Source organism: Muntiacus reevesi, chromosome X (genome assembly GCF_963930625.1).
Source record: "Muntiacus reevesi chromosome X, mMunRee1.1, whole genome shotgun sequence".
Taxonomy (NCBI): domain Eukaryota; kingdom Metazoa; phylum Chordata; class Mammalia; order Artiodactyla; family Cervidae; genus Muntiacus; species Muntiacus reevesi.
In genome coordinates, this window is record NC_089271.1 from 145,690,138 (window position 1) to 145,718,118 (window position 27,981).

Here is a 27,981-nt window from a genome sequence, read left to right on the forward strand (position 1 = left end):
ATGAAGGATGGAGGGAGGAAGGGACAGCCAGAGGGATCCAAGAGGGGGACAGAGGGACCCTCAGGGAGGCTGGCGGCACCACGTGACCGTGAGCAGGGCTGGGGGAGGGGCGGCGCCATCTTCTCAGACTTGAAGGAACCAGAGTGTGGGGCTGTGGCAGCCAGGCTGGCCTCTGAAGCGATGTCCCCAAGGCTTCCCCTCGGCCTCCAGCCGGGCAGAAGGAGGACCCCGAGGGCTGGGCCAGCAGGCGGGGTTTGGGGAGAGCTGTCGGTCCACAACCCAGGAGAGTCTCAGAGGGTGGGCAGGCATCATCCACCCAGGTCTGTGCTTCCTGCCCGGTCACTGGGCAGGAAGGATGGGCCAGTGCCCTGAGGTCATCATGGGGTCCAGATGGCGTGTCGGGAAGGCCCCCAACCCGACTGTGCCTGGACAGGTGCTGAACGGTTTATTCCCCACCCCTATGGAGGTATACTCAGCTTCGTCCTACATGTTGTTGGGCCTCCCCTCCGGGCACAGGATCCCTGGGGACACGAGGCACAGGGGGCAGCCTCTGTCCCCACGTGGGGTACTGACACTCTGTCCCCAGAGGGTTGTGACACTGAGATGTCCGTGGGCAGCATGGGGCTGGGAGGGGCAGTGCAGCGGCCTGTCCTCCATTGCATCGCTGGGGGGAAGGGGTCACGATCACTACGTGGTTCAACAGCTCCTGGTCCAACAGGAGACAGGAGAATGTATACACCCTGTTCTGGCATCGCTCGCTGATCCTGGGGCCATCTGTGTCTTTACGTTTGTGCTTGCAGGGTGCAGGTGTATTGTCTGTACCTTGGAAGACACGAGTGGATGGAGACGCGTGGGAGGAAGCGTCTCAGGAGGGCTGAGGATGCCCTGATGGAGGCTCAGGCTATGGCAGCCTGTGACTCTGGGAGTCAGGAGAGAAGGGAGTTGAGTGAGCCAGAGAGTTTTTGCCAAGGTATGGTCTGTCCAAAATCTTTGTAGATCACAGCGCATGGGCGAGGGCGGGGGTATGGGGTCGGGCAGTAACCTTGTCCCTTGGGTCACTGCTTCCCAGTCCTCCACATAGTAAGCAGGGAAAGCCATGTGTGTGCCAAGCTGTGTCATGTACTGAAGGCTACCCAGTTCAGCCTCATATCCCAAATGGACTGCCCTGTAAGCTTCCTAGCAGCTCTCCTTCATAACAGCTTGCACGCTCTTCTTTCCAAATCATTTCCTGGGGTGCTACATGTTTTTTTTTTCTTTATTTTTTCCCTAATGGTAAACCCTGAAAGGCTTGTAATTCTGTCTCTAAAAAGTGGTCCTGGTCCCTGACCTAACTTCATCTGACCTGCGCATACATGATTCCTCGAGATGTCTGCTATAAGAAGCTTTTGGTGGTTCAAATCCTGGAACCTTACACAGTGAGGCTGTTTCTTCGGGAAACTTGACCAAAATGCCATACATCAGTTATAAATGTTTTCCATTTTTATTTCTGTGCAGAAAACAGCTCGGTGATTGAAACCCTGGGAGGGAAACAGCCTTCTGCAGAAACATTTCAGGAAGATTTGCGGTAATGTTTTTTTTTTTTTTAACTTGATGCATTTTATTTATTTTATTTGCAGCAGGATAGGTAAACTTTTTTTTCTTTTATTTTTATTAGTTGGAGGGTAATTACTTTACAATATTGTAGTGGGTTTTGTCATACATTGACATGAATCAGCCATGGAGTTACATGTATTCCCCATCCCGATCACCCCTCCCACCTCCCTCTCCACCTGATTCCTCTGGGTCTTCCTAGTGCACCAGGCCCGAGCACTTGTCTTATGCATCCCACCTGGGCTGGTGGTCTGTTTCACCATAGATAATATACATGCTGTTCTCTCGAAACATCCCACCCTCGCCTTCTCCCACAGAGTCCAAAAGTCTGTTTGGTACATCTGTGTCTCTTTTTCTGTTTTGCCTATAGGGTTAACATTACTATCTTTCTAAATTCCTTATATATGTGTTAGTATGCTGTAATGTTCTTTATCTTTCTGGCTTACTTCACTCTGTATAATGGGCTCCAGTTTCATCCATCTCATTAGAACTGATTCAAATGAATTCTTTTTAATGGCTGAGTAATATTCCATTGTGTATATGTACCACAGCTTCCTTATCCATTCATCTGCTGATGGGCATCTAGGTTGCTTCCATGTCCTGGCAATTATAAACAGTGCTGTGATGAACATTGGGGTGCACGTGTCTCTTTCAGATCTGGTTTCCTCAGAGTGTATGCCCAGAAGTGGGATTGCTGGGTCATATGGCAGATCTATTTCCAGCTTTTTAAGGAAGCTGAACACTGTTCTCCATAGCGGCTGTACTACTTTGCATTCCCACCAACAGTGTAAGAGGGTTCCCTTTTCTCCACACCCTCTCCAGCATTTATTGCTTGTAGACTTTTGGATAGCAGCCATCCTGACTGGCGTGTAATGGTACCTCATTGTGGTTTTGATTTGCATTTCTCTGCTAATGAGTGATGTTGAGCATCTTTTCATGTGTTTGTTAGCCATCTGTATGTCTTCTTTGGAGAAATGTCTGTTTAGTTCTTTGGCCCATTTTTTGATTGGGTCATTTATTTTTCTGGAATTGAGCTTCAGGAGTTGCTTGTATATTTTTGAGATTAATCCTTTGTCTGTTGTTTCATTTGCTATTACTTTCTCCCATTCAGAGGGCTGTCTTTTCACCTTGCTTATAGTTTCCTTTGTTGTGCAAAAGCTTTTAAGTTTCATTAGGTCCCATTTGTGTATTTTTGCTTTTATTTCCAATATTCTGGGAGATGGGTCATAGAGGATCCTGCTGTGATTTATGTCAGAGAGTGTTTTGCCTATGTTCTCCTCTAGGAGTTTTATAGTTTCTAAAAATATGGAACGCTTCATGAATTTGCATGTCATCCTTGCGCAGGGACCATGCTAATCTTCTCTGTATCGTTCCAATTTTAGTATATGTGCTGCTGAAGTGAGCACTGCGGTAACGTTTTATAGCAATTTTTACCTGCTAGGTAAAGTCAGCTTAGCTCATGTAACAAGTATTGTCTGTGAAATCCTTGAGTGGGAGATTTCTTTCATAACAAGTATGGTCTTTTAGGTTATCTTTACTGAATAAATTTTGATGTAACTTCTTCACAGGAATGAAATACAGAAGATGCTGGAAGAATTTAGAGGTATGTTTGAGTGATATTTATAATTAATGAAAATTGTTTTAAACCTTTTATAAATTTAGATGTTAAATTGGTGGATTATAAGACTTCTTAGATACAGGATTTTATGCAAGTATTCAGTGTGATTTGTTTTATAGGTTTTGTACATTTTGTGAAAAGTGAAAATGGTACTAACATCATTGATGAACCAAGAATGATGCTTTTATTTTGTGCATGTGTACCCTGAATGGAACATGTAAGGAAATGGATGAGATAGTTTGTACCTCCTTTGGTGTGCACACCTAAAGGGACATTTCAGTTTTTCAGGTCAATTTTATTATTTTTTAAAAAATTTATATATTTTAATTGGAGGCTAATTACTTTACAGTATTGTAGAGGATTTTGCAATACATTTGACAGGTATCAACCATGGGTGTACATCTGTTACCCATCCTGAATCCCCTCCACCTCCCTCCACATCCCATCCCTCAGGGTCATCTCAGTGCACCAGCCCTGAGCACCCTGTCTCATGCATCCAACGTGGGCTGGTGATCTGTTCCACACTTGATAATATACATGTTTCAATGTTATTCTCTCTGATCATCCCACCCTCGCCTTCTCCCACAGAGTCCAAAAGTCTGTTCTATACATCTGTGCCTCTTTTGCTGTCTTGAATATAGGATCATCATTACCATCTTTTAAAATTTCATAAATATGTGTTATTATACTATATTAGTCTTTATCTTTTTGGCTTACTTCACTCTGTATAATGGGCTCCAGTTTCGTCCATCTCATTAGAACTGATTCAAATGAATTCTTTTTAATGGCTGAGTAATATTCCATTGTGTATATGTACCACAGCTTCCTTATCCATTCATCTGCTGATGGGCATCTAGGTTGCTTCCATGTCCTGGCAATTATAAACAGTGCTGTGATGAACATTGGGGTGCACGTGTCTCTTTCAGATCTGGTTTCCTCAGTGTGTATGCCCAGAAGTGGGATTGCTGGGTCATATGGCAGTTCTATTTCCAGTTTTTTAAGGAATCTGAACACTGTTCTCCATAGCGGCTGTACTACTTTGCATTCCCACCAACAGTGTTAGAGGGTTCCTTTTTCTCCACACCCTCTCCAGCATTTATTGCTTGTAGACTTTTGGATAGCAGCCATCCTGACTGGCGTGTGATGGTACCTCATTGTGGTTTTGATTTGCATTTCTCTGCTAATGAGTGATGTTGAGCATCTTTTCATATGTTTGTTAGCCATCTGTATGTCTTCTTTGGAGAAATGTCTGTTTAGTTCTTTGGCCCATTTTTTGATTGGGTCATTTATTTTTCTGGAATTGAGCTTCAGGAGTTGCTTGTATTTTTTTGAGATTAATTCTTTGTAATTTGCTTCGTTTTTTATTATTTTCTCCCATTTTGAAGGCTGTCTTTTCACCTTGCTTATAGTCTTTTTCGTTGTGGAAAAGGTATTAAGTTTAATTAGGTACCATTTGTTTATATTTGCTTTTATTTCCAATATTCTGGGAGGTGGGTCATAGAGGATCCTGCTCTGATTTATGTCATAAGGTGTTTTGCCTATGTTCTCCTCTAGGAGTTTTATAGTTTCTGGTCTTATATTTAGATCTTTAATCCACTTTGAGTTTATTTTTGTGTATGGTGTTAGAATGTATTCTAGTTTCATTCTTTTACAAGTGGTTGACAAGTTTTTCCAGCACCACTTGTTAAAGAGATTGTCTTTTCTCTATTGTATATTCTTGTCTCCTTTGTCAAAGATAAGGTGTCCATGGGTGTGTGGATTATCTCTGGGCTTTCTATTTTGTTCCATTGATCTATATTTCTGTCTTTGTGCCACTACCATACTGTCTTAATGGCTGGAGCTTTGTAGTATAGTCTGAAGTCAGGCAGGTTGATTGTTCCAGTTCCATTCTTCTTTCTCAAGATTGCTTTTGTTATTTGAGGTTTTTTGGATTTCCATACAAATTGTGAAATTATTTGTTCTAGTTCTCTGAAAAATACCATTGGTAGCTTGATAGGGATTGCATTGAATCTATAGTTTGCTTTGGGTAGTATACTCATTTTCACTATATTGATTCTTCTGATCCATGAACATGTTCTATTTCTCCATCTTTTTCTGTCATCTTTGATTTCTTTCCTTAGTGTTTTATAGTTTTCTATATATAGGTCTTTTGTTTCTTTAGGTAGAATTATTCCTAAATATTTTATTCTTTTTATTGCAATGGTAAATGGAATTGTTTCCTTAGTTTCTCCTTCTGTTTTCTCATTGTTAATGTATAGGAATGGAAGGGATTTCTGTGTGTTAATTTTATATCCTGCAGCTTTACTATATTCATTGATTAGTTCTAGTAATTTTCTGGTGGAGTCTTCAGGATTTTCTATGTAGAGGATCATGTCATCTGCAAAAAGTGAGAATTTTCTTCTTTTCCAGTGTGGATTCTTTTTCTTTCTTTTTCTTCTCTGATTGAAGTGGCTAAAACTTCCAAAACTATGCTGAATAGTAGTGGTGAGAGTGGGAACCCTTGTCTTGTTCCTGACTTTAGGGGAAATACTTTCAATTTTTCACCATTGAGGATAATGTTTGCTGTGTATTTGTCATATATAGCTTTTATTATGTTGAAGTATATTCTTTCTATTCCTGCTTTCTGGAGGGATTTTGTCATAAATGGATGTTGACTTTTGTCAAAGGCTTTCTCTACATCTATTGAGATAATCATATGGTTTTTACCTTTCAATTTGTTGATGTGGTGTATTACCTTGATTCATTTGCAGATATTGAAGAATTCTTGCATCCGTGGAATAAAGCCCACTTGGTCATTATATGTGATGTTTTTAATATATTGTTGGATTCTTCTTGCTAGGATTTTGTTAAGGATTTTTGAATCTATGTTCATCAGTGATATTGGCCTGTAGTTTTCTTTTGTTTTCTGTCATCTTCGTTTGGTTTTGGTATTAGGGTGATGGGGGCCTATAGATGGGGGCCCCTATAGGGCCCGAGTTTGGCAGTTTACCATCCTCTGCAATTTTCTGCAAGAGTTTGAGTAGGATCGGTGTTAGCTCTTCTGTCAATTTTTTGTAGAATTCAGCTGTGAAGCTGTCTGGTCCTGGGTTTTTGTTTGCTGGAAGATTTCTGATTACGGTTTCAATTTCAGTGCTTGTGATGGGTCTGTTAAGAGTTTCTATTTCTTCCTGATTTAGTTTTGGAAAGTTATACTTTTCTAAGAATTTCTTCATTTCTTCCAAGTTGTCCATTTTATTGGCATACAAGTTGCTGATAGTGTCTTTTATGATCCTTTGTATTTCTGTGCTGTCTGCTGTGATTTCTCCATTTTCATTTCTAATTTTGTTGATTTAATTCCTCTCCCTTTGTTTCTTGTTGAGTCTGGCTAATGGTTTGTCAATTTTATTTATCTTCTCAAAGAACCAGCTTTTGGCTTTGTTGATTTCTGCTATGGTCTCTTTTGTTTCTTTTGCATTTTTTTTTTGCCCTAATTTTTATGATTTATTTCCATCTAGTAACCCTGGAGTTCTTCATTTCTTCCTTTTCTAGTTGCTTTAGGTGTAGAGTTAGGTTATTTATTTGACTTTTTCCTTGTTTCTGGAGGTAACCTTATACTTCTATGAATCTTGCCGTTTTCAGTGCTTTTACTGAGTCCCATAGGTTTTGGGTTGTTGTGTTTTCATTTTCATTTGTTCCTATGCATATTTTGATTTCTTTTTTGATTTCTTCTGTGATTTGTTCATTATTCAGAAGTGTGTTGTTTTACTCCATATGTTAGAATTTTTAATAGTGTTTTTCCTGTAGTTGACATCTAATCTTACTGCATCATGATCAGAAAAGAAGCTTGGTATAGTTTCATTTTTTTTTTTTTTTTTGAATTTCAGGTCAATTTTAAATGGTCTTTATTTAGTTACTTGTCATGACCTTCTGATGTTGTTTTCTTTGGTGTAGTAGCAGAAATGAAATCTGTTTTCATTATTTAACCATTTATAACCTGTGTTGGAGAAAACTAAAGACAACTCTCCTAGCTAGTGAGAGATGTATAATCAGGTCCCCAAACTTGGAAGTTTTATACTGTTCTGTCAGATACTAGTTACCCTATCTGTGTTAGAGGGCAGCACATTTAGGAAAGCATTTGGGACCATTTGATAGAGATCACCATCACAGGCAAGTATGCTGTGAATACTTTGCTCTGTTTCAATGGGAGGAGGTGCTTATTTTGTGAACTGCCTGGTGATCTGTTTATTGTGTATAGATTCTGGATGTATAAATTATATTTATTATATTGAAGACCCTTCATGATTATCTAATGATAACTATTGATTGTAGACCCATAAAATCAAACCATGTGATTTCAAAGCTTATCTTGAAGTATTAAAACTTTGTGAAATGCAGCACTTATGAATAAAAGCATTATGTGCAAAGCTATGGTAAAAATATTTCTTAAGTGTTCCTCAACTGCTTACTCGAAAACTGGATTTTTATACCCATGGTCTTTGTCTCCTTTAGTGAAATACAGTTAAAAGCATCACTCACTAGATTGCTTGAAAAATCAGTTTCTTAACTTGCAATATAATGATTATTCTTTTGAAGGTTATTTTCACGAAGGGTTCTTTTCTGCATTTTTTTGCAACACATCCTAATGGTAATCCATCTAAACGTGTCCCTTGAACTACAGGAGACTTTACAAATTTACACAGACTTGACTTTTCACTGTTTTCTGATGAGGAATGAATGGAAAGTTTTCTCTTGAGATTCTTTATACACGTTTTAAAACTTGGAAATTGCTTTGATTGTTATCACTTTTCCAGTATCTCTAAATCTAAAGGTGGTCTGTGGTTAGAAAAATTAGAATTGTGATACTATTACTGGAAAGGTTTTCCAGAGAAAAGTGAGCAAATCTTGCTGTTTGAAATGGTGTCTGTATTACAAATTTTGCGTGTCTTTGCATATTGCTGAGGCAGCATTTGCTCATATTGATTTGAATGTATCAGAACAAAATAATTTTCCACATTTGACTTTAATGAGTAAATATTTTTTATATAGTTGACATGAAACAGGCTCTTCTTGCAAAGAGAAAAAAGTTTGAGATGAACACAAGAGCTACTATCAAAATCACTAATGAAAAACTTGATAGTGTTTGGAAAACACACCAAGAACAAAGGTAAAGTGGTTTAAGTTTTTGTGCCACAATGGCATTTTGTATAATTTCTTAGTGTCTCATGGTGAATATAACCTAAGGCAAACAGTGTTACATTTTCCAGTGCAAAACATGTTTTGCTTGTTTTTTTTTCCTAAGCAAGTAAAGTCTTTAAATTTATAATCCTACTCCTCAAGAGAATTGAGATATATTTCCTAGAAGACAATAAAGATGACCTTTTCCTTCCCCTTTCAAAGAACAATTGAGATTTCATTCTATGTAATTAAATTATATTCATTCTAGACCTATCCTAGCTCAACAGTAAGGCTGATGTCTTAAACCATTATTCTTGTGACAGTTAACTGTATTCAGTTATGCAGAAAAAGTTAATCTTATATTGTGAAAAATTTGTACCATTTAACTGAGTTGTGTTTACTGTTCTTTTTTCAAAATTCATTGTTGTGCCAAAGAGGGGAAATAGTTAAGTGAAATATTCGTGTTTGGTAATCTTCTCTGATAAATAGATAGTATAAGCTGACTGAATCTACTTATCATATTAAGACATACAGGATATTCAGTAAGAAGAAATGAAAAGTAAACTGCTTTTATTAATAGATAAAATGGTGTTTCTGGGAAATTCAGAGTACAATAAATTGTCACTAGATTTCAAGAAGTAGAGAGCATGTGCAATAGTGTTTGTATTTATTCAGTCAGGAGCAGTACTTTTGGAACTGAGGAGTAAGTTATTCACTTAACGTCTCTGTTTCCCGTGAGAATATTTCAGCTGCTCTTGTGCTATTACTGCTTTCTTCTTTTATAGTATAAATTGTGTCAAATCAATTTTGTTTTAAATACAGTTGATATTTGTGGAGTTTGACATTGCTCTTTCTTATGTTTTGCAGGCAGAATCTTTATCTCAAATATGCTCAGCAGTTTCAGACTTTGTTTCGAGAGTGGGATATAGACATGAAGAAAGCCCAGGAACAAGAAGAAAAACTAGCTGTTAGTATCAGCCTTAGCTTTAAAATGAGCTTATTGTATCAAAGTCTCAATTAGCAATCGCTCAGGCAATGATACAGGAGAGAAGGTAGAGCCCCTGAACTCAGATGGGTGAAGGTGGGTGGGAGATGTAGTGAAGGGAGAATGAGTGTTCTCTTGGGAGTGGCTCTGTTTATTTAGTGAAGTAGTAAGGTCACCGTTTAGGAGTAAGGATGGTGGATAAGTTGTTGCCTTTGGGGGGCAGAGGAGAAGCCCTGGAATTGTTTCCTGAGAAGACCAGGGAGATACCATTGCCAAGCAGCAGTTATGGGGGCAACTTAAGTTGCTGTCCTAGTGATCATGAATTTAAAGTGAGGCCACTCCACATGGCTGATGCAGAGCAGCTGGAGAGGCGGATTTCCCAGGATTGGGGTTTAGTCATGAAGACTGGCAGAGAAGGGGCCAAGGTACATGTGCTGTGGCATAGGTGTAATGATCGATGGAGGGATTTAAGCTGAGAAGGAGGAGAAAGGAAGTCAAGAGAGTGGGGGTTGGGGACAGTGAACAGTCCTAGCATCAGCGGATGCTATTCCTGATGTAGTGTTGAGGGAATGAAGTGCAAAACAGGGGGGTAGTGGTTGGATGCTGGGGGAAATGGAAAAAGAGTATATATAGTACAGTGATCAAGGGCCTGGACCCTGGAACGGTAAATGTTTGGGATCCAATCTTGGTTGACCAGTGCTAGCTGTGAAACCAAGGACAGATTATTTATCTGTGTGTCTCAGTTTCCTCATCTATGAAAGGGAACACAGTGAGAGTACGTACCTCATAGAGACTTTTCGAGGAATAAAAATGTGAGATCATATAGAAGAAGTCTGTTAAAGTCATTGGAACCATACCTGACCCGTAGTTCCTGTATAAGTCTTTGCTCTAATTAATATCATGTAGCCGGGGCAGTTCTTGGGAATGACCGAATCCCATGACTATGGGGTATGACTATATAAGTGAGTGGCTAATGTGAAGAAGGGGGTAAGGTTATTGTTGAAGCTTAGGTCAAAGAACAGAAAGGCCAGCTATTGGAAGGATCATCTATGTGCATATTGAAGGGGCCAAGAATTAATATATATTTTGAGTATTGTTAAGAAAGAATAGTTTCTCAGCAATTACTGTTAGGAAGGATTACTTTGTCGATTTTGCCTACCTGTGGTAAACACATTATTGGAAGGGTCATTTGTGGATTTTGACATCAAGAATGACATGTTTTGAAGATTGTTAAGAAAGAATATCTCCTACTCAGTGACTGATAGGGTAGGGTTATTATATGGTTTCTGTCTTGTAGTGGTGAACACAGTTACTTCAACTTGGTCATCAAAGTTGTCAAAACAGGAAATGTTAACAAGCATTGAGTTAGAGTTCCTTTAAAGCTTAATGTATAAACATGCTTTCCAAATATTTAACGTTGCCCACATTTTACCTCTTTTTCTTTTATATTTGTAGCGTATGTTTCGAGAGCAACGAAATGTTCTTCAACAAGCTAGACTTCTTCAGAGCCAGAGGCTGAAAAAAATTAAAAACTCGTATGAGCAATTCCTGAAGGTCTATTGTATTTGGTAACACAGTACATCTCATAAAAACAATAAGTATATAAAAGTAGAAGATAGTCTGTGTCTATCCAGACTTATGGGGGAAAAAACATTTAGGTTGTGCCTGCCTTTAACTTGTTAAACATTCTCCATTTTGAATTCATTGGTCTGAATACAGCCTAATTGGTAAATGTGTTTTTAGTTTTAGGATTCCTTTATACTTTTGTGAAAGTGAAAGTGTTAGTGACTCAGTCATGTCTGACTCTTTGCAATCCTGTGGACTGTAGCCTCTGTCCATGGAATTCTCCAGGCAAGAATACTGGAGTTGGTTGCCGTTCCTTTCTCTAGGGGATCTTCCTGACCCAGGGATGGAGCCCAGGTCTCCCACATTGCAGGCAGATTCTTTACCATCTGAGCCATCAGGGAAGCCTGTAGTTTTGTGGGAATCATTTAAAATGGGGAACTGCAAACTGGGAATTTAATCTAGATGTATATACATGGTGAAGAAAACTGATACTTGATTAACCTTTTTATCATAACTATTTTGTTCAGCAATGAATATTTAGGCAATCAGCCAAGGACAAATATATACTGGAAATTTAGGAATTTAATAAATCATCTCTAGGTGTCTTTTACCTTTCTCCTATTAACTCTTGCTGCTGCATATAAAGTCAGGCAGTTGTAATTAGTGAAGACTTTTTTTGTTTTCAAATGCATTGTATGAACATTTATGGCATATTTGCTTTTAGAATATGAGTAACTAATAGTGACTTTATATGCAAATTTATAATCACATGAGAAAGTCAAAGTGTATAACTGAATGAAAAACCCAGAAGAGGACTACATGTTTGTGGATTGAGAGTGATTTGCTGTGATATTTGCACATTAGCAAATTGTCCTCAGTGCCTGTTGTCCCCTTCTTCATATATATATGTACATACTTATTCAGGAGGTGACGGGACCCTGCACATTCCCCTTCTTTTTCAGTGACAGGGGAAGCAGAAGTGTTCTTTTGAATGATCATCTTGTCCAAATACAAGATATTAATGTATCACTCTTTTAAAACTAATTGAGATGGCTTAAGTAAAACAGTTAAAGGCTTTTAAATAGATAATCTTTATTTTTTTTCTTTTTAAATTTATTTTTCCCAATTAGTTTATTAGTTGGATGCTAATTACTTTACAATATTGTAGTGGTTTTGCCGTACATTGACATGAGTCAGCCATGGATTTACATGTGTTCCCCATCCTGAAACCCCCTCCCACCTCCCTCCCCATCCCATCCCTCTGGGTCTTCCCAGTACATAAATAGATAATCTTTAAAGAGCTTTAGAATCATATATGTGCAAAAGTTATCTTAAACATGTTTCTAAGTAGACAAAGTGTAGCTCTAATGTTCCCTGAGAACCATTTACTACTAATTGGTATGAAGATTTGATAAAGTACCAAAAAAGATGCTTCTAAAGGTTATTGCTAAATGTCAGCATTTATGGTATTAACTTTAGTGTTATCTATGATGACTCCACGTCCCTTGTCCTTCCCACCCAGCAATTACTGGACTCTGCAATTTTTAGCTCTGCAACTGCAATTTCTTTCTTTTAAAAAATTGAAGTCTGATTGATTTACAATGTTGTGTTTAGTTTTTGGTATACAGCAATTTGATTCGTTATGCATATATATACATACATGTGTATTTTCTACAGTTTGTTGTGATCCACATAATCAAAGCCTTTGGCATAGTCAATAGAGCAGAAATAGATGGTTTTTTTTGGAACTCTCTCGCTTTTTCAATGATCCAGCAGATATTGGCAATTTGATCTCTGGTTCCACTGCCTTTTCTAAATCCAGCTTGAACATCTGGAATTTCACGTTTCACATACTGTTGAAGACTGGCTTGAGTATATATGTACATCATGTACATACATATATATTTAGATACATATACATATATATAGAGAGAGATCATATATATAGATTTATGTATCTAAATATATACATATATATATGTATAATTTTCCATTGTAGCTTATTATAAGGTAGTGAATATGGTTCCCTGTGCTACACAGTAAATCTTGTGTTGTTTGTCTCTTTTATGTATAGTACAGTAGTTTGCACCTATTTCATTTCTTCCTTTGAATTCCACTGCTGCTGCCCTACCTGATTCAGGGGCTCATCATCCCTTGCTTGTTCTATTAAACTCTTGCCTGACTTCTCTCTTCTCCAATCCATCCTTCACACTTCTGTAATATGATCCTCCAAAAAATATCCCTTCCCTCCTGCAAACCTGTCATAATAGCTTCCGAGTTTGTAGTTTCACATGTTCAGCGTGTCCCCCATAACAAGACCCACCCCCTTCTCTTTGTGATTTCCCACATACATTCTTTGTCTCCTCCCACCTGTCCAGATCGGTTGCTTTCTCTGCACTAAGTCACCATTATCTCCTTGCTTTGTGTATGCTCCTCGCCTACAATAGGTTTGATTCCCTCCTTCTTTTACTAATTGACATCTTATTCTGACAACAAAGTCAGAATCAATCCTGTTTGATTGATTCAAACTACATAACCATGGCTGAATATGCTTCCTGAATTGTTATAATGTTTTTGTCTTTTATTTTTTATTTTTAAAAATATGTAAAGAAAAACACAGCTGAGCCGGAAACCTCTCCTTAGTTTTTTATCTTCTTTTTTTTTTTTAGATAGGATGGAAGGAGGATTACTCTTATTTTTAGATAGGATGCACTTGGTCAATATTTGCTGAATGAATGGTAAAGATTTAGAAATAAATTTGTTTTTCATCATGTAGTGAGGTCATAGTAGAGCTCATTCTATTCCCTCCAATGGAGCTATGTTGCACTCATTATTAGTCACTATACATGCATTGTTACTTATTGTTTAGAATGCTCATTAGAGGGTTTTTAAATTCTGGTATTTCATTCCGTGGGACCATGGATCTTTTTGTTTTTACTCCCCCTTGACCTTTGCTCTTCCTTAAGTTATTGTTTTGAGCAAAGGGTAAGGTGATTGTACCACTGTAATAATACAATTTGACTCAAGTCAGCATTTAGAAGATCTATTAAGTGAGTATTTCAATATCCATGTATTTGTTACAGTATTTTTATTTGGAATAAATAATGAGCATCCTTTGAATATTAAGTGTTATTACTTTTGAACTTTAATCATATCCATTTAGAATGTGAGAAAAAAGTGGTGCTTTCTCACTGAACTAGACTTTCTTTTTTAGCATATGGAGGAGTTAGAGAAGGATCACGAACATTTTCTGAATGATGAGCAAAGTGAAATTCGACAAGGAATGGCCATGCTGCAAGACAAAATTATCGTTGAAGCTGTAAGTAGTGTGTATTTAATACCAAGTACTATGAAGGGATGTGAGCATTGGGGTATTTTTTTTTAATGAAGTGCATATAACATTACCTAAATAATATGCAGATGTTTAATATTTCTTTCCTTTCCTGAAACAGCTGCAGAATGAACTGCAAATGCTTCAAAAGTTTCTCCTGTCCCTGTTATTCTGAGGGCTTTGGAGAAAGAGCTTGAACTCAAGTTGTATGATACAAATGCAACATCAGCCACACTGAACCACATTATTTTATTTTATTTTTATTTTTTATTCTATTTGTTCATTTTTTATGAACCACATTATTTTAAAAATTGTAGTTGAAGGGGGTACATCTTGTTTATCTTAGCACAGTTTTTCAGTGCAAGAGTCCCCTATGTGTTAAAGCCTATATAAAACCTAAACAGTTTGTGACTATAATCAGTAATTCTCAAATTATAATCGTTAAGCTTTCAGCTCTTCTTGTTAGTAACATTAATGTTTTGTACCTAACAGTGTCAAATAAACTTTTAGCAATAAAGGTGATTTAATTCTAGGTTTGTCATCAGTGTGTTCTATATCAGTCCAAGGAGTATAGAAAGAAAAGGAGCCTGGTGGGCTACCGTTCATGGGGTTGCAAAGAGTCAGACAAGACTGAGTGACTAACACATCCACACCAATTAAGTAACATTTTGAGGTCTCTGTGGAAATAACATATTTACAAACCCATGTCTCAGCACATTGTTCTCCCTTAAGGAAAAAAATTAAAGAGTATAAGATCCATTCTATCTGTGCGCCCCTTTGTATTTACTCATTAGTTTACAGATCCAATTCCAAAGGAAAAAAAAATGATTTCAAAGGAAAAATCTACCCCATTGCTTTATAAAAATTACTAAGAGCAACTTACATTTCTTTTTTTAATTAACTGAACTGCTAAAATATCAGAGAACAGACCTAGCTATTGAAACACATAAATATCAGTGCTGAGACATGGCTTGTGACTACATCATTTCCACAGAGACATCAAAATGTTACTTTAATTGGTGTGAGAGTGTCAGTCACTCAGTCATGTCCGACTCTGCAACCCCATGGATGGTAGCCCCCCAGGCTCCCTTGTCCATGAAATTCTCCAGGCAAGAATACTGGCATGGGTTGCCATGCCCTTCTCCAGGGTATCTTCCCGACCCAGGGATCGAACCCAGGTCTCCAGCATTGCAGGCAGATTTTTACCATTTGAGCTGGTTCATTATTAAATGACATGTGGCCTTAGCATTGATCAAAAGTGTTCCATTAATATATGCATGTATGCCAATTTGCTTCAGTCTCATTTGACTCTTTGTGACCCTATGGACTGTAGCCCACCAGGCTCCTCAGTCCATGGGTTTCTCCAAGCAAGAATACTGGAGTGGGTTGCCATTCCCTCCTCCAGCGGATCTTCCCAACTCAGGGATCGAACCTGTGTCTCTTGTGTGTCCTGCATTGGCAGGCAGTTTCTTTACCACTAGTGCCACCTGGGAAGCCCTCATCAATATATACATACACTTAATTACTTACAGTTAAAACTTTTCATGTCTGTCTTTAAATATAAATTGCCTACAGTGCTTTGTTTTCAAGTTTCACATTCATTGACTATGTGGAACGTTGATTTTTATTCAGCTAAAAACTTGGATAATTAACTCCTGTGCCTTTCCTTTTGTTTTTGGGCATTTTTTTACACATAATAGCACAACACTCTCTTCATTTGGACACATGATTTTTAATAAACATGGCATTGTTTCAGAATATATTGAAAGAAGTCAGTTAAACATCTTTTTCCAAGTTACTCAAATTGCTTTCTTGACCCATTCAAAACAATATATTCCCATTTGGAGGGGAGGAGTGACTCTCTCCTGTTTTTCTGTGTGTTTTTCCCTTTAATTCTGGCCCTATATACCAGCTTCCTCTTTAAGATTTTCCAAGATTTTTAAAAACAAGCCCTTATAGAGTCTCCTTTTCTGACTTGAATGACATATGTCCCATGGACTGTAGCCTGCCAGTCTCCTTCTGTCCATGGGATTTCCCAGGCAAGAATATTGGAGTGGGTTACCATTTCCTTCTCCAAGATATCTTCCCAACCCAGGGATTGAACCCAGGTCTCCTGCATTAGCAGGTGGCTTCTTTACCACTGAGCTACCTGGGAAGCCACCTTTGGTGACCATTTTTCTTTTCCTGTCAGCACTTTTCTTTCATGTCACTTGTGCCTTAGCTGGTATATTATTTTTCACAAGAGAGAAAGTTTCGTGTCCACTGTTCTGTGACAATGAGATTTTAACTCAGAATATCAGGACAAGTGGCCCTAAAGCAAATGTAAAGACTCATTTTTTCCCCCTCTGAACTGGCAAGACCAATTTCTTTTACTAAATACAAATTTCAGAGAAACCGCAGTTTGAGTTTCTAAATCCTAGTTGGTAGACTAATGTACATATTTTCTTCTGTTTCATAGTAACTAAACACTTGCTTTGCAAACATCAAGGAAATCCTTTCTTCTCATATCCTTTGACTGGACAATTGCAGTGCTCTAAGGCATGCGCTTAGGTAGTATCACGACTTAATGTTTCGATTTATAGCGTTTAAAGTAAGTGTCACCTTTTGTTGCAATCAAAGTAAACAAGGCAGCTGTCCTTCATGTCCTGGATTTTTATCTAACCCTGCAGCAACAAAACCCCAAATGTCTAATAAGGATTTCTCTTCTGACACAGAGATTGCTAAAATTTTGAACACAGAGGTTCCCTTCTTATCCTCAGGATTGACATTGAGTTTTGGAGTTGTATTTCTGATTACATGTCCAGACTGCTGCACTCTCATTCTGATCATATGTCTGAGCCCAAATGTTGATGATTACAATGGAGGCTTCTTGTCGTCTCCTTCAGCAACTACTCAGTCACTAAGCTTGTGAACCTGATCAGGTGCTTGATGATATGGTGTCTAGAAAACATTACAATGAAGGTGTCTTGAAATTTACAGACACAAAACACTAAATGTGGCATCATACAGATGATGCAATGACCTTTGCAAACAAAAACAAAATATAAAAGGTTTCATGGTCTGTGTTTCCTGAAGCAGTGGCTATTTTCCTGCTATCCCTTAAATCTCAAACTGTAGCCTAAATTTTTTTCACTGAAAATAGAACATTTTAGAACAGTGTTCTGTATTTCAAAATATATGAACCTCACTGGAGTTGCATGGAATACACAGGAGTTGCGGGAACACATAGGAGTTAAAGGAACACACGGTTACAAAGACTGAGTCACAGAGGGAAAAGGACTAGGCTGAAATGCTAAGGCTTGAAAGACATGAGACCCAGTACTTCTGACTCCAGATTCTGTCAACTGTATGCTGCACAAGGAGACCACAGATCTTTAACCTGAAAGGTCCATCAGTCATTAATATGTAATCATCTCATTCGGTCAGATAATTATCTTCTTTTGAGGTTATTTCTAAGAAGGCCAAAGTCTTGAAATAAACACCATAGTTGAGGGGAGGCAGATACAAAGCTGCGATGCATACAAAATTTAGAGGAAGGCTCAAGGCTAGCTCTTGAGGAAATTTACCCACAAACCAAGGTCAAGTGGTTTCCTTCAGCAACTGAATTTCAGGAGAAAAAGGAGCCTCCTCTCTCCATCTTTCAGAGAGGGGTTTCTCCTGACCCAGTAGGGAGAAACATTCATATCACCTCCTTGGCTTTACTTGAGTAACTCCATCTTGCTTCCCACCACCCTTCCCCCTTTTAGACTGAGGTATAATTCACGTATCACACAATGTTCATTTCAAGTGTGCAGTGTAATGATTTCATATTTTTATGTGTTGCAAAATGATCACCATATTGTGTCTAATTGGCATCCTTTACCTTTCTTTTCTCTGAGGGTGGAACTTGGTCCCCTGCAGAGGTACTAGGGGTGACTAGGGGATGCCCCCTTTGTTCGACTCACACATCATTTTACAGTAGAAGCAAGTCTGACTTACACAGACAGGGTTTGCATCCTCAGCTCACCGTAGCACCTGCCACTAGGGTACACTAGGCCAATTCACTCCTTTACAAAATTGGCTTTGGAATTTTTTTCCCACCTGATATTTAAGCTGTGTATTACCAATTCCATATGGCAGTCCACATCTAAGTACATAAAGGAAATTCTAAGGTGACTATCTAACAGATATTTTGAATAATCACCTCTATGTATTAAATTTGGATTACTTTTAGCCTTAAAAGTATGTTTGGGGGGTTAGCAAATCAAATATTCTGGTTTCCAGACACTTTTAAGAATACTGCCTGAACAGCTCTTTTTTTAAAAAATTTTTAAAATTTTTTTTTCAGTGGGTTTTGTCATACACTGATATGAATCAGCCATAGAGTTACACGTATTCCCCATCCCGATTCCCCCTCCCACCTCCCTCTCCACCCGATTTCTTTGGATCTTCCTAGTGCACCAGGCCCGAGGACTTGTCTCATGCATCCCACCTGGGCTGGTGATCTGTTTCACCATAGATAATATACATGCTGTTCTTTGAAGCTCCAGTGGAGCAATTGGTTAGCGCGCGGTACTTATATGGCTGAACAGCTCTTTTATGTGTCAGAGGATTAAATAGTTACATCTCACCACTACAGGAAGAATGGAAGACCTTTGGGGAGATTAAGAATGGACATTAATTTGTTGATTTATTTCAAGAATAGTGCATTCATGCTAAAGTGAAGGATAATCACGTGTCTTCCAGTGGTCTGTGAACTTGGCACAATACAGATAGAGATTTTTTTTAAAAGTTAATTTGACAGACAGGGTGAGGTTTTTCAAATTATCCAAAGATTCACTGCAGGGCTTCTTTTCCCACACTTTCTTATGTGTTAGTGCAACAGTAGCAGCTTGAGAAAGGTCAGCGAGACAGAGAAAAATGCAAGACAGTTGTTCAGAAACACTGTGAATTGAAGAGCAAACATAAGCGTAACATATCCCAGCAAAATGTGAAGTTTGATAACGCTGCATTTTCCTATATGGAGGTGTTTGTTACCAACACTGATTGTTTTTCCTCAATCAGTGGCCAGGTTACACTTTTAAACTCTAAAATTCTATATTTTATAGTCATTTTGGAAAATGTATGTGTAACTCACATCCCTTTGTTAAGCACAGTGTAATTAAAACAAATTTAACCTTTTCTTGGTGACCCAGAGTCATCATCATGAATACAAATTATGTTTTCTTCTCAGGGACCTACAGATCTATAGGGCTGCTTGCTTCTTGCACAAAGTGGTCTCAGAACCCTGCACTTGGCAGTTCTGTCTGTTTTTGTTTGTTTCTTCAATAGTGGTATACAGTTGTATTTTTAAAAAATCATTTATTTATTTTAATTGGAAGATATTATTTACAATATTGTGATGCTTTTTGCCATACATCAATATGCATTGGCCCTAGGTATCCATGTGTCCCCTTCATCCTGAAACCCCCCTCCCATCTCCCTCCCCACCCTATCCCTCCATGTTGTCACAGAGCACCAGCTTTGGGTGCCCTGAGTTGTATATCAAACTCACAGTGCTTATTTATTTTGCATGTGGTAACGTATATGTTTCAGTGCTATTCTCTCAAATCAACCCATCCTCTCCTTGTCCCACTGAGCCCAAAAGTCTGTCCCTTACGTCTGTGTTTCCTTTGCTGCCCTGCATTTAGGATCGTCAGTACCATCTTTCTAAATTCCATATATATGTGTTAATATACGGTATGTGTCTTTCTCTTTCTGACTTACTTCACTCTGTATAATAGGGTCTAGGTTCATTTGCCTCATTAGAACTGACTAAAATGCATTCCTTTCTATAGCTGAGCAATATTCCATTGTGAATATGTACCACAACTTCCTTATCCATTCATGTGTTGATAGACATCTAGGTTGCTTCCATGTCCTAGCTATTGTAAATAGTGCTGCAGTGAAACCAGAGTTGAAAAAGACACACATACCCCAGTGTTCATTGTGGCAGACAGTTCTTGATGCATCAAGTCCCCACCTCTGCTAGCACTGCCGCCATATAACTTGATGTTATCTGCTGCAAGCCGGCGATCATTCTACAATGGTAACAAGCTTGTCTGTATTCCTGTGGGAAAGTAAAATTATTTAGACATCTTTCGCCATTTTGTTTGGGGGGGAGTTGTCGGGTGGGATAAAACTGCAGTTTCTTTTGAGGTACCCAGTTGTGCATTCAAGGGAATAGGTTGTTGGAAGCTTGACCTCCAGCTTCCAACATCTTCTACTGTGTGTAATACACAATAAAATGATGTACAGATTATAAGAAGCAATTCTAACTACAGTTCAGAAACATTTGCTGTATAGATTCTAGAGACATCAGTCTAAAAATAAAAGACCTGTCCAGTAAACGCAGTGACTTAAAGACACAGTGCACTTTTGATGGTGTGAGGTACATATAAGGAAGTAAGCATATTATACATCTGTGAGTTCACATTCATATAATTTGATGAAAATCACTGTGTGTTTATTTCAGTAACAAATTTTGACTGTTTTAGCTTTTATTTTTAGGGCTGAGTATTACTTCCCACTAACTGATTCAAATTCAGACAGGTAAAGTATAAGGAGACCATTTAATCTGACACCTGATATGGGGATGCATGAGTGCGTGCTCAGTCTCTCGTTTGTGTCCGACTGTTTGTGACCCCATGGACTGTAGCCAACCAGGCTCCTCTGTCCATGGGATTTACCAAGCAAGAATACTGGAGTGGGTAGTCATTTCATCCTCCAGGGGATCCTCCTGACCCAAGGATCAAACCCACGTCTCTTACCTCTCCTGCATTGGCAGGTGGATTCTTTTACCATTAACACTACCTGGGAAGCCCCTGTTGGCTCGGATGGTAAAGAATCTGCCTGCAATGCAGGAGACTTGGGTTTGATCCCTGGGTCTGGAAGATCCCCTGGAGAAGGGCATGGTCACCTACTCCAGTATTCTTGCCTGGAGAATTTCATGGATATATACTGGAATACTGATACCTAAACCACTTAAATTCATGACTGAGTAACCTAATAAGTTTTCTTATACCGGATTCCTTGATACCAGAAAATTGTAATGGATAATAACAGTTACAGCAATAAGTAAAGAACTTACTCTAAGGGGGAAGTCTGGCTCCCTGAATACAACATTAATACATAGCACAGTCTCACAGTGTCCGACCCTTGCAACCCCATGGACTGTAGCTCACCAGGCTCCTCTTCCCGTGGGATTTCCCAGGCAAGAATACCGGAGTGGGTTGCCATTTCCTTCTCCAGGGGATCTTCCCAACTGCAGGCGGTATGCAGTAGTGCATGCAGTAAGGTGAATCACATAGCCTAAAGGAGTAACCAGACCAGATCTATACCTTCTAGATTTCCACAGAGCCTCATGGTGTTACTCAGAGGTCATGTAGGTTTGGGTCAATCTTATATACACAGTGTTTTATGTCAGTGAAGGACTAGCAGAAATGAAAGGGATTTACTCTATACATATTTTACTATGGTGAAGGCCATCAGCCCAGTGGTTGCTAGTTAATACATTGTTGCCCAGATCTCTAAAGTGTGCTTCAGGTTAGTTCAGTCACTCAGTTGTGTCCGACTTTTTGGACCCTATGGACTGCAGCATGCCAAGCCTCCCTGTCCATCACCAACTCCCGTTCCTTGCTCAAATCCTTGTCCATCAAGTCGGTGATGCCATCCAACCATCTCATCCTCTGTCCTCCCTTCTTTTCCTGCCTTCAGTCTTTCACAGATTCAGAGTCTTTTCCAATGAGTCAGTTCTTTGCATCAGGTGGCCCAAGTATTGGAGTTTCAGCTTCAAAATCAGTCCTTACAATGAATATTCAGGACTGACTTCCTTTAGGATGACTGGTTGGATCTCCTTGCAGTCCAAGGGACTCTCAAGGGTCTTCTCCAACACCACAGTTCAAAAGCATCCATTCTCTGACACTCAGTTTTCTTTATGGTCCAACTCTCACATCCATACATGACTAGTGGAAGAACCAAAGTTTTGACTAGATGGACCTTTGTCAGCAAAGTAATGTCTCTGCTTTTTAATATGCTGTCTAGGTTGGTCATAACTTTTCTTCCAAGGAGCAAGTGTCTTTTACTTTCATGGCTGCAGTCACCATCTGCAGTGATTATGGAGCCCAAGAAAATAAAGTCTGTCACTGCTTCCATTGTTTCCCCATCTATTTGCCATGAAGTGATGGGACCATATGCCGTGATCTTCATTTTTTGAATGTTGAGTTTTAAGCCAGCATTTTCACTGTCCCCTTTCACTTTGATCAAGAGGCTCTTCAGTCCCTCTTCGTTTCCTGCCATAAGGGTGGTGTCATCTGCGTATCTGAGGTGATTGATATTTCTCCTGGCAATCTTGATTCCAGCTTTTGCTTCATCCAGCCTGGCATTTCATATGATGTACTTTGCATCTAAGTTAAATAAACAGGGTGGCAGTATACAGCCTTGACATACTCCTTTCCCAGTTTGAAACCAATCCATTGTTCCATGTTCGGTTCTAACTGTTGCTTCTTGACCTGCATACAGATTTCTCAGGAGGCAGGTAAGGTGGTCAGGTATTCCCATCTCTTGAAGAATTTTCCACAGTTTATTGTGATCCACACAGTCAAAGGCTTTGGCATAGTCAATAAAGCAGAAGTAGACGTTTTGCTGGAACTTTCTTCCTTTTGCTGTGATCCAACGGGTGTTGGCAATTTGATCTCTGGTTCTATACAAATGTCAAAATCAGTGATTAGCAGGAGTTTAGCTCTGCCCTGGAGTGTTGCCCACACATCACTCCTCCCCTCTCTGTCTCTGTCTCTCTGTTTTTTGCATTCTGACTTCAAGGATCTGAAATGTAAAATTCTACAAGGCAACCCATTACACTTTTATCCATGTGAGTCAGGATTCTCTTAGCACTGCTCCTCCAAAACATATAAAGGGACAAATTAAGTGTTGAGGCTCACTAAATCCAGAATCATCTGTGTGCACTAAAACAGCTTTATTCTTGCTTATTTGTAGAGCAGAAACTGATGGTATTTTCTATGCCATATGATTACTGGGAGTGTCAGATGAAACAGTGAGGGTGAAATGTGTAGGCACAAATTACATGTGGAATAAACATTAGTTGTTAGTGACCCATTGCTTCATTAATCTTCTGAACACCATGGACACCTAACGATGAGACCAGCATCCAGCTATGTGGATATAATATGTGGTACCCAAACAATTTGGGTTAATTTTCCCACCACTTTTCTTGTTATGTAAATGTTGAGTTCATGACCTTGGCCTCCTATGAACCCACTTTTTTTTCTTTTTTAAAAATTAATTTTTTATTGAAGGATAATTGCTTTACAGATTTTTTGTTTTCTGTCAAACCTCAACATGAATCATTCATAGGTATACATATTTCCCCTCCCTTTTGAACCTCCCTCCCATCTTTCTCCCCATCCCACCTGTCTAGGTTGATACAGAGCCCCTGTTTGAGTTTCCTGAGCCATACAGCAAATTCCCATTGGCTATTTTACATATTGGAATGTAAGTTTCCATGTTGCTCTTTCTATACATCTCACCCTCTCCTCCACCCTCCCCATGTCCATAAGTCTATTCTCTATGCCTGTTTCTCCATTGTTTCCATGTAAATAAATTCTTCAGTACCATTTTTCTAGATTATGTATATATGCATTAGAATATGATATTTATCTTTCTCTTTCTGACTTACTTCACTCTGTATAATAGATTCTAGGTTCATCCACCTCATTAGAACTGACTCATATGTGTTCCTTTTTATGGTGGAGTAATATTCCATTGTGTATATGTACCACGACTTCTTTATCCATTCATCTGTTGATGGACATCTAGGTTGCTTCCATGTTTAACTACTGTAAAAAGTGCTGCAATGAACAATGGGATACAAGTGTCTTTTTCAATTTTGGTTTCCTCGGGGTATATGCCTAGGATTGGGATTGCTGGATCATATAGTGGTTTTATTCCTAGTTTTTAAAGGAATCTCCATACCGTCTTCCATAGTGGCTATATCAACTTACATTCCCACGAACAGTGCAAGAACATTCCCTTTTCTCCACACCCTCTCCAGCATTTATTCTTTGTAGACGTTTTGATGATGGCCATTCTGACCAGTGTGAAGTGACATCTCATTGTAGTTTTGATTTGCATTTCTGTAATAATGAATGATGTTGTGCAGCTTTTCATGTGTTTGTTAGCGATCTGCATGTCTTCTTTGGAGAAATGTTTGTTTAGGTCTTGTCCCACTTTTTGGTTGGGTTGTTTGTTTTTCTGATATTGAGTTGTATGAGCTGCTTATATATTTTGGAAATTAATCCTTTGGCAGTTGTCTCATTTGCTAGTATTTTCTCCCACTTTGAGGGTTGTCATTTCATCTTGTTTAGTGTTTCCCTTGCTGTGAAAAAACTTTTAAGTTTAATCAGGCCCCACTTGTTTACTTTTGTTTTTATTTCCATTACTCTAAGAGGTTGGTCATAGAGGATTTTGCTTTGATTTATGTCATCAAGTATTCTGCCTATGTTTTCTTCTAAGAGTTTTATAGTTTCTGATCTTCCATTTAGGTCTTTAATCCATTTTGAGTTTATCTTTGTGTATGGTGGTAGGAAGTGTTCTAATTTCATTATTTTACATGTAGCTGTCCAGTTTTCCCAGCACCATTTATTGAAGAGGCTGTCTTTGCCCCATTGTATAGTCTTGTCTCCTTTCCAAAAAATAAGGTACCCACAGGTGAATGGGCTTATTTCTGGGCTTCCTATCTTGTTCCATTGGTGTATATTTCTGTTTTTGTGCCAGTGCCATACTGTCTTGATGACTGTAGCTTTGTAGTATAATCTGAAGTCAGGAAGGTTGATTCTTTCAGCTCCAATCTTCTTTCTAAAGACTGCTTTGGCTATTTGGGATCTTTTATGTTTCCATTTGAGCTGTGAAATTTTTTGTTCTAGTTCTATGAAAAATGCCATGGGTAATTTGCTAGGGATTGCATTGAATCTGTAGATTGCATTTGGTAGTATACTCATTTCCACAACATTGATTCTTCCTACCCAGGAACATGGAATATCTCTCCACTTGTTTATATAATCTGTGATTTTTTCATTAGTATCTTATAATTTCCTGTGTGCAGTTCTTTTGTCTCCTTAAGTAAGTTTATTCTTAGATATTTAATTCTTTTTGTTGCAGTGGTGAATGGGATTGATTACTTAATTGCTCTTTCTGATTTTTCATTGTTCGTATATAGAAATGCAAGTGATTCCCACCAACAGTGTAAGAGGGTTCCCTTTTCTCCACACCCTCTCCAGCATTTATTGCTTGTAGACTTTTGGATAGCAGCCATCCTGACTGGCGTGTAATGGTACCTCATTGTGGTTTTGATTTGCATTTCTCTAACAATGAGTGATGTTGAGCATCTTTTCATGTGTCTGTTAGCCATCTGTATGTCTTCTTTGGAGAAATGTCTGTTTAGTTCTTTGGCCCATTTTTTGATTGGGTCGTTTATTTTTCTGGAATTGAGCTTCAGGAGTTGCTTGTATATTTTTGAGATTAGTCCTTTGTCTGTTTCCTCATTTGTTATTATTTTCTCCCAATCTGAGGGCTGTCTTTTCACCTTACTTATAGTTTCCTTTGTTGTGCAAAAGCTTTTAATTTTCATTAGGTCCCATTTGTTTATTTTTGCTTTTATTTCCAATATTCTGGGAGGTGGGTCATAGAAGATCTTGCTGTGATTTATGTCGGAGAGTGTTTTGCCTATGTTCTCCTCTAGGAGTTTTATAGTTTCTGGTCTTACATTTAGATCTTTAATCCATTTTGAGTTTATTTTTGTGTATGGTGTTAGAAAGTGTTCTAGTTTCATTCTTTTACAAGTGGTTGACCAGTTTTCCCAGCACCACTTGTTAAAGAGATTGTCTTTTTTCCATTGTATATCCTTGCCTCCTTTGTCAAAGATGAGGTGTCCATAGGTTCGTGGATTTATCTCTGGGCTCCTCCAACTAATAAAATAATATTTAAAAAAAAAAAAAAAGAAAAAAAAAAAGAAATGCAAGTGATTTCTCATATTGATTTTGTATCCTGAAACTTTGGTAAATGTACTGGTTAGCTCTAGTAATTTTATGATTCTATCTTTAGGGTTTTCTATGTAGAGTATCATGCCATCTGCAAACAGTGAGAGCTTTACTTCTTTTCTGATCTGGATTCCTTTTGTTTCTTTTTCTTATCTGATTGCTGTAACTAGGACTTCCAGGACTATGTTGATTAATAGTGGTGTAAGTGGACACCCTTGTCTTGTTCCTGATCTTAGGGGCTATGCTTTCGTTTTTTCACCATTGAGAATGATGTTTGCTGTAGGCTTATCTTATATGGCCCTTATTATTATTTTGAGGTAGGTTCCTTCTGTGCCCATTTTTTGAAGAGTTTTAATCGTAAATGAGTGCTGAATTTTGTCAAAGGCTTTTTCTGCATCTATTGAGATCATGATATGGTTATATCCTTCAATTTGTTCCTTTGGTGTATCACATTGGTTGATTTGCATATATTGAAGAATCCTTGCATCCCTGGAATAAGCCCAATTTGATCATGGTGTGTGAGCTTTTTGACGTGTTTCTGAATTCTGTTTGCTAAAATTTGTTGAGGATTTTTGCATTTATGTTCATCAGTGATATTGACCTGTTGTATTCTTTTTCTGTGTTGTGTTTGCTTGGTATTGGTAAATCAGGGTGATGGTGGCCTTGTAGAATGAGTTTGGAAGTGTTCTTTCCTCTGCAATTTTTTAAAAGAGTTTTAGAAGGATAGGCATTAGCTCTTCTCTAAATGTTTGATAGAATGCTCCTGTGAAGCCATCTGACCCTGGGCTTTTGTTTTTGGGGAGATTTTTGATCACCGCTTCAATTTCAGTGCATGCAATTGGTTTGTTCATAATTTCTATTTCTTCCTGGTTCAGTCTTGGAAGATTGGACTTTTCTAAGAATCTGTCCATTTATTCCAGGCTATCTATTTTATTGCCATATAGTTGCTCATAATAGTCTTTTCTAATCTTTTGTATTTCTGCATTGTTTGTTGTAACCTCTCGTTTTTCATTTCTAATTTTGTTGATTTGATTCTTCTCTCTTTTTTTCTTGATGAGTCTGGCTAAAGGTTTTTCAATTTTGTTTATCTTCTCAAAAAGGAAGCTTTCAGTTTTATTAATCTTTACTGTTGTTACTTTCATTTAATTTTAATTTATTTCTGCTCAGATCTTTATGATTTCTTTGCTTCTACTAATTTTGGGGGGTTTTGTTCTTCTTTTTCCAATTGTTTTAGGTGTAAAGTAAGGTTGTCTGTTCAATGTTTTTCTTGTTTCTTGAGGTAGGATTGTATTGCTATAAACTCCCTCTTAGAACTGCTTTCCTTACATCCCATAGGTTTTGAGTTGTCGTGTTTTCTTTGTCATTTGTTTCTGAAAAAATTTTTTTTAATTAATTTATTTTTTATATATTTATTTATTTATTTTTATTTTTTAATTTTTTAATTTTTTTTTATTTTTCAGTGGGTTTTTTCATACATTGATATGAATCAGCCATAGAGTTACACGTATTCCCCATCCCAGTCCCCCAACCCACCTCCCTCTCCACCTGATTCCTCTGGGTCTTCCCAGTGCACCAGGCCCGAGCACTTGACTCATGCATCCCACCTGGGCTGGTGGTCTGTTTCACCATAGATAATATACTGATTTCCCTTTTGATTTCTTCAGTA

General features: G+C 38.3%; 1 protein-coding gene and 1 non-coding gene across 2 annotated transcripts; one reads left to right on the forward strand and one right to left on the reverse strand.

Annotated features, from left to right (window-relative positions):
• On the forward strand, nt 1-27,555 carry LOC136153885 (synaptonemal complex protein 3-like). Its single transcript, XM_065916017.1, has 9 exons — nt 1-320; nt 801-970; nt 1,495-1,564; nt 3,159-3,193; nt 8,234-8,351; nt 9,230-9,329; nt 10,803-10,901; nt 14,128-14,232; nt 27,550-27,555. The coding sequence occupies exons 1-9, from the start codon at nt 1-3 to the stop codon at nt 27,553-27,555; spliced, it is 1,023 nt and encodes a 340-aa protein (XP_065772089.1).
• LOC136154839 (U6 spliceosomal RNA) lies at nt 2,890-2,996 on the reverse strand. The gene has a single exon (XR_010660548.1). It is a non-coding gene; the product is annotated as a U6 spliceosomal RNA (small nuclear RNA).
• Nucleotides 27,556-27,981: the final 426 nt, after the last annotated feature.

Coding starts and splice junctions, on each gene's coding strand:
- LOC136153885 (XM_065916017.1), top strand. CDS start 1: ATGAAGGATGGAGGGAGGAAGGGACAGCCAGAGGGATCCAAGAGGGGG. Junction 1,565..3,158: donor ACATTTCAGGAAGATTTGCG/GTAATGTTTTTT, acceptor ACTTCTTCACAG/GAATGAAATACAGAAGATGC. Junction 9,330..10,802: donor AACAAGAAGAAAAACTAGCT/GTTAGTATCAGC, acceptor TTATATTTGTAG/CGTATGTTTCGAGAGCAACG.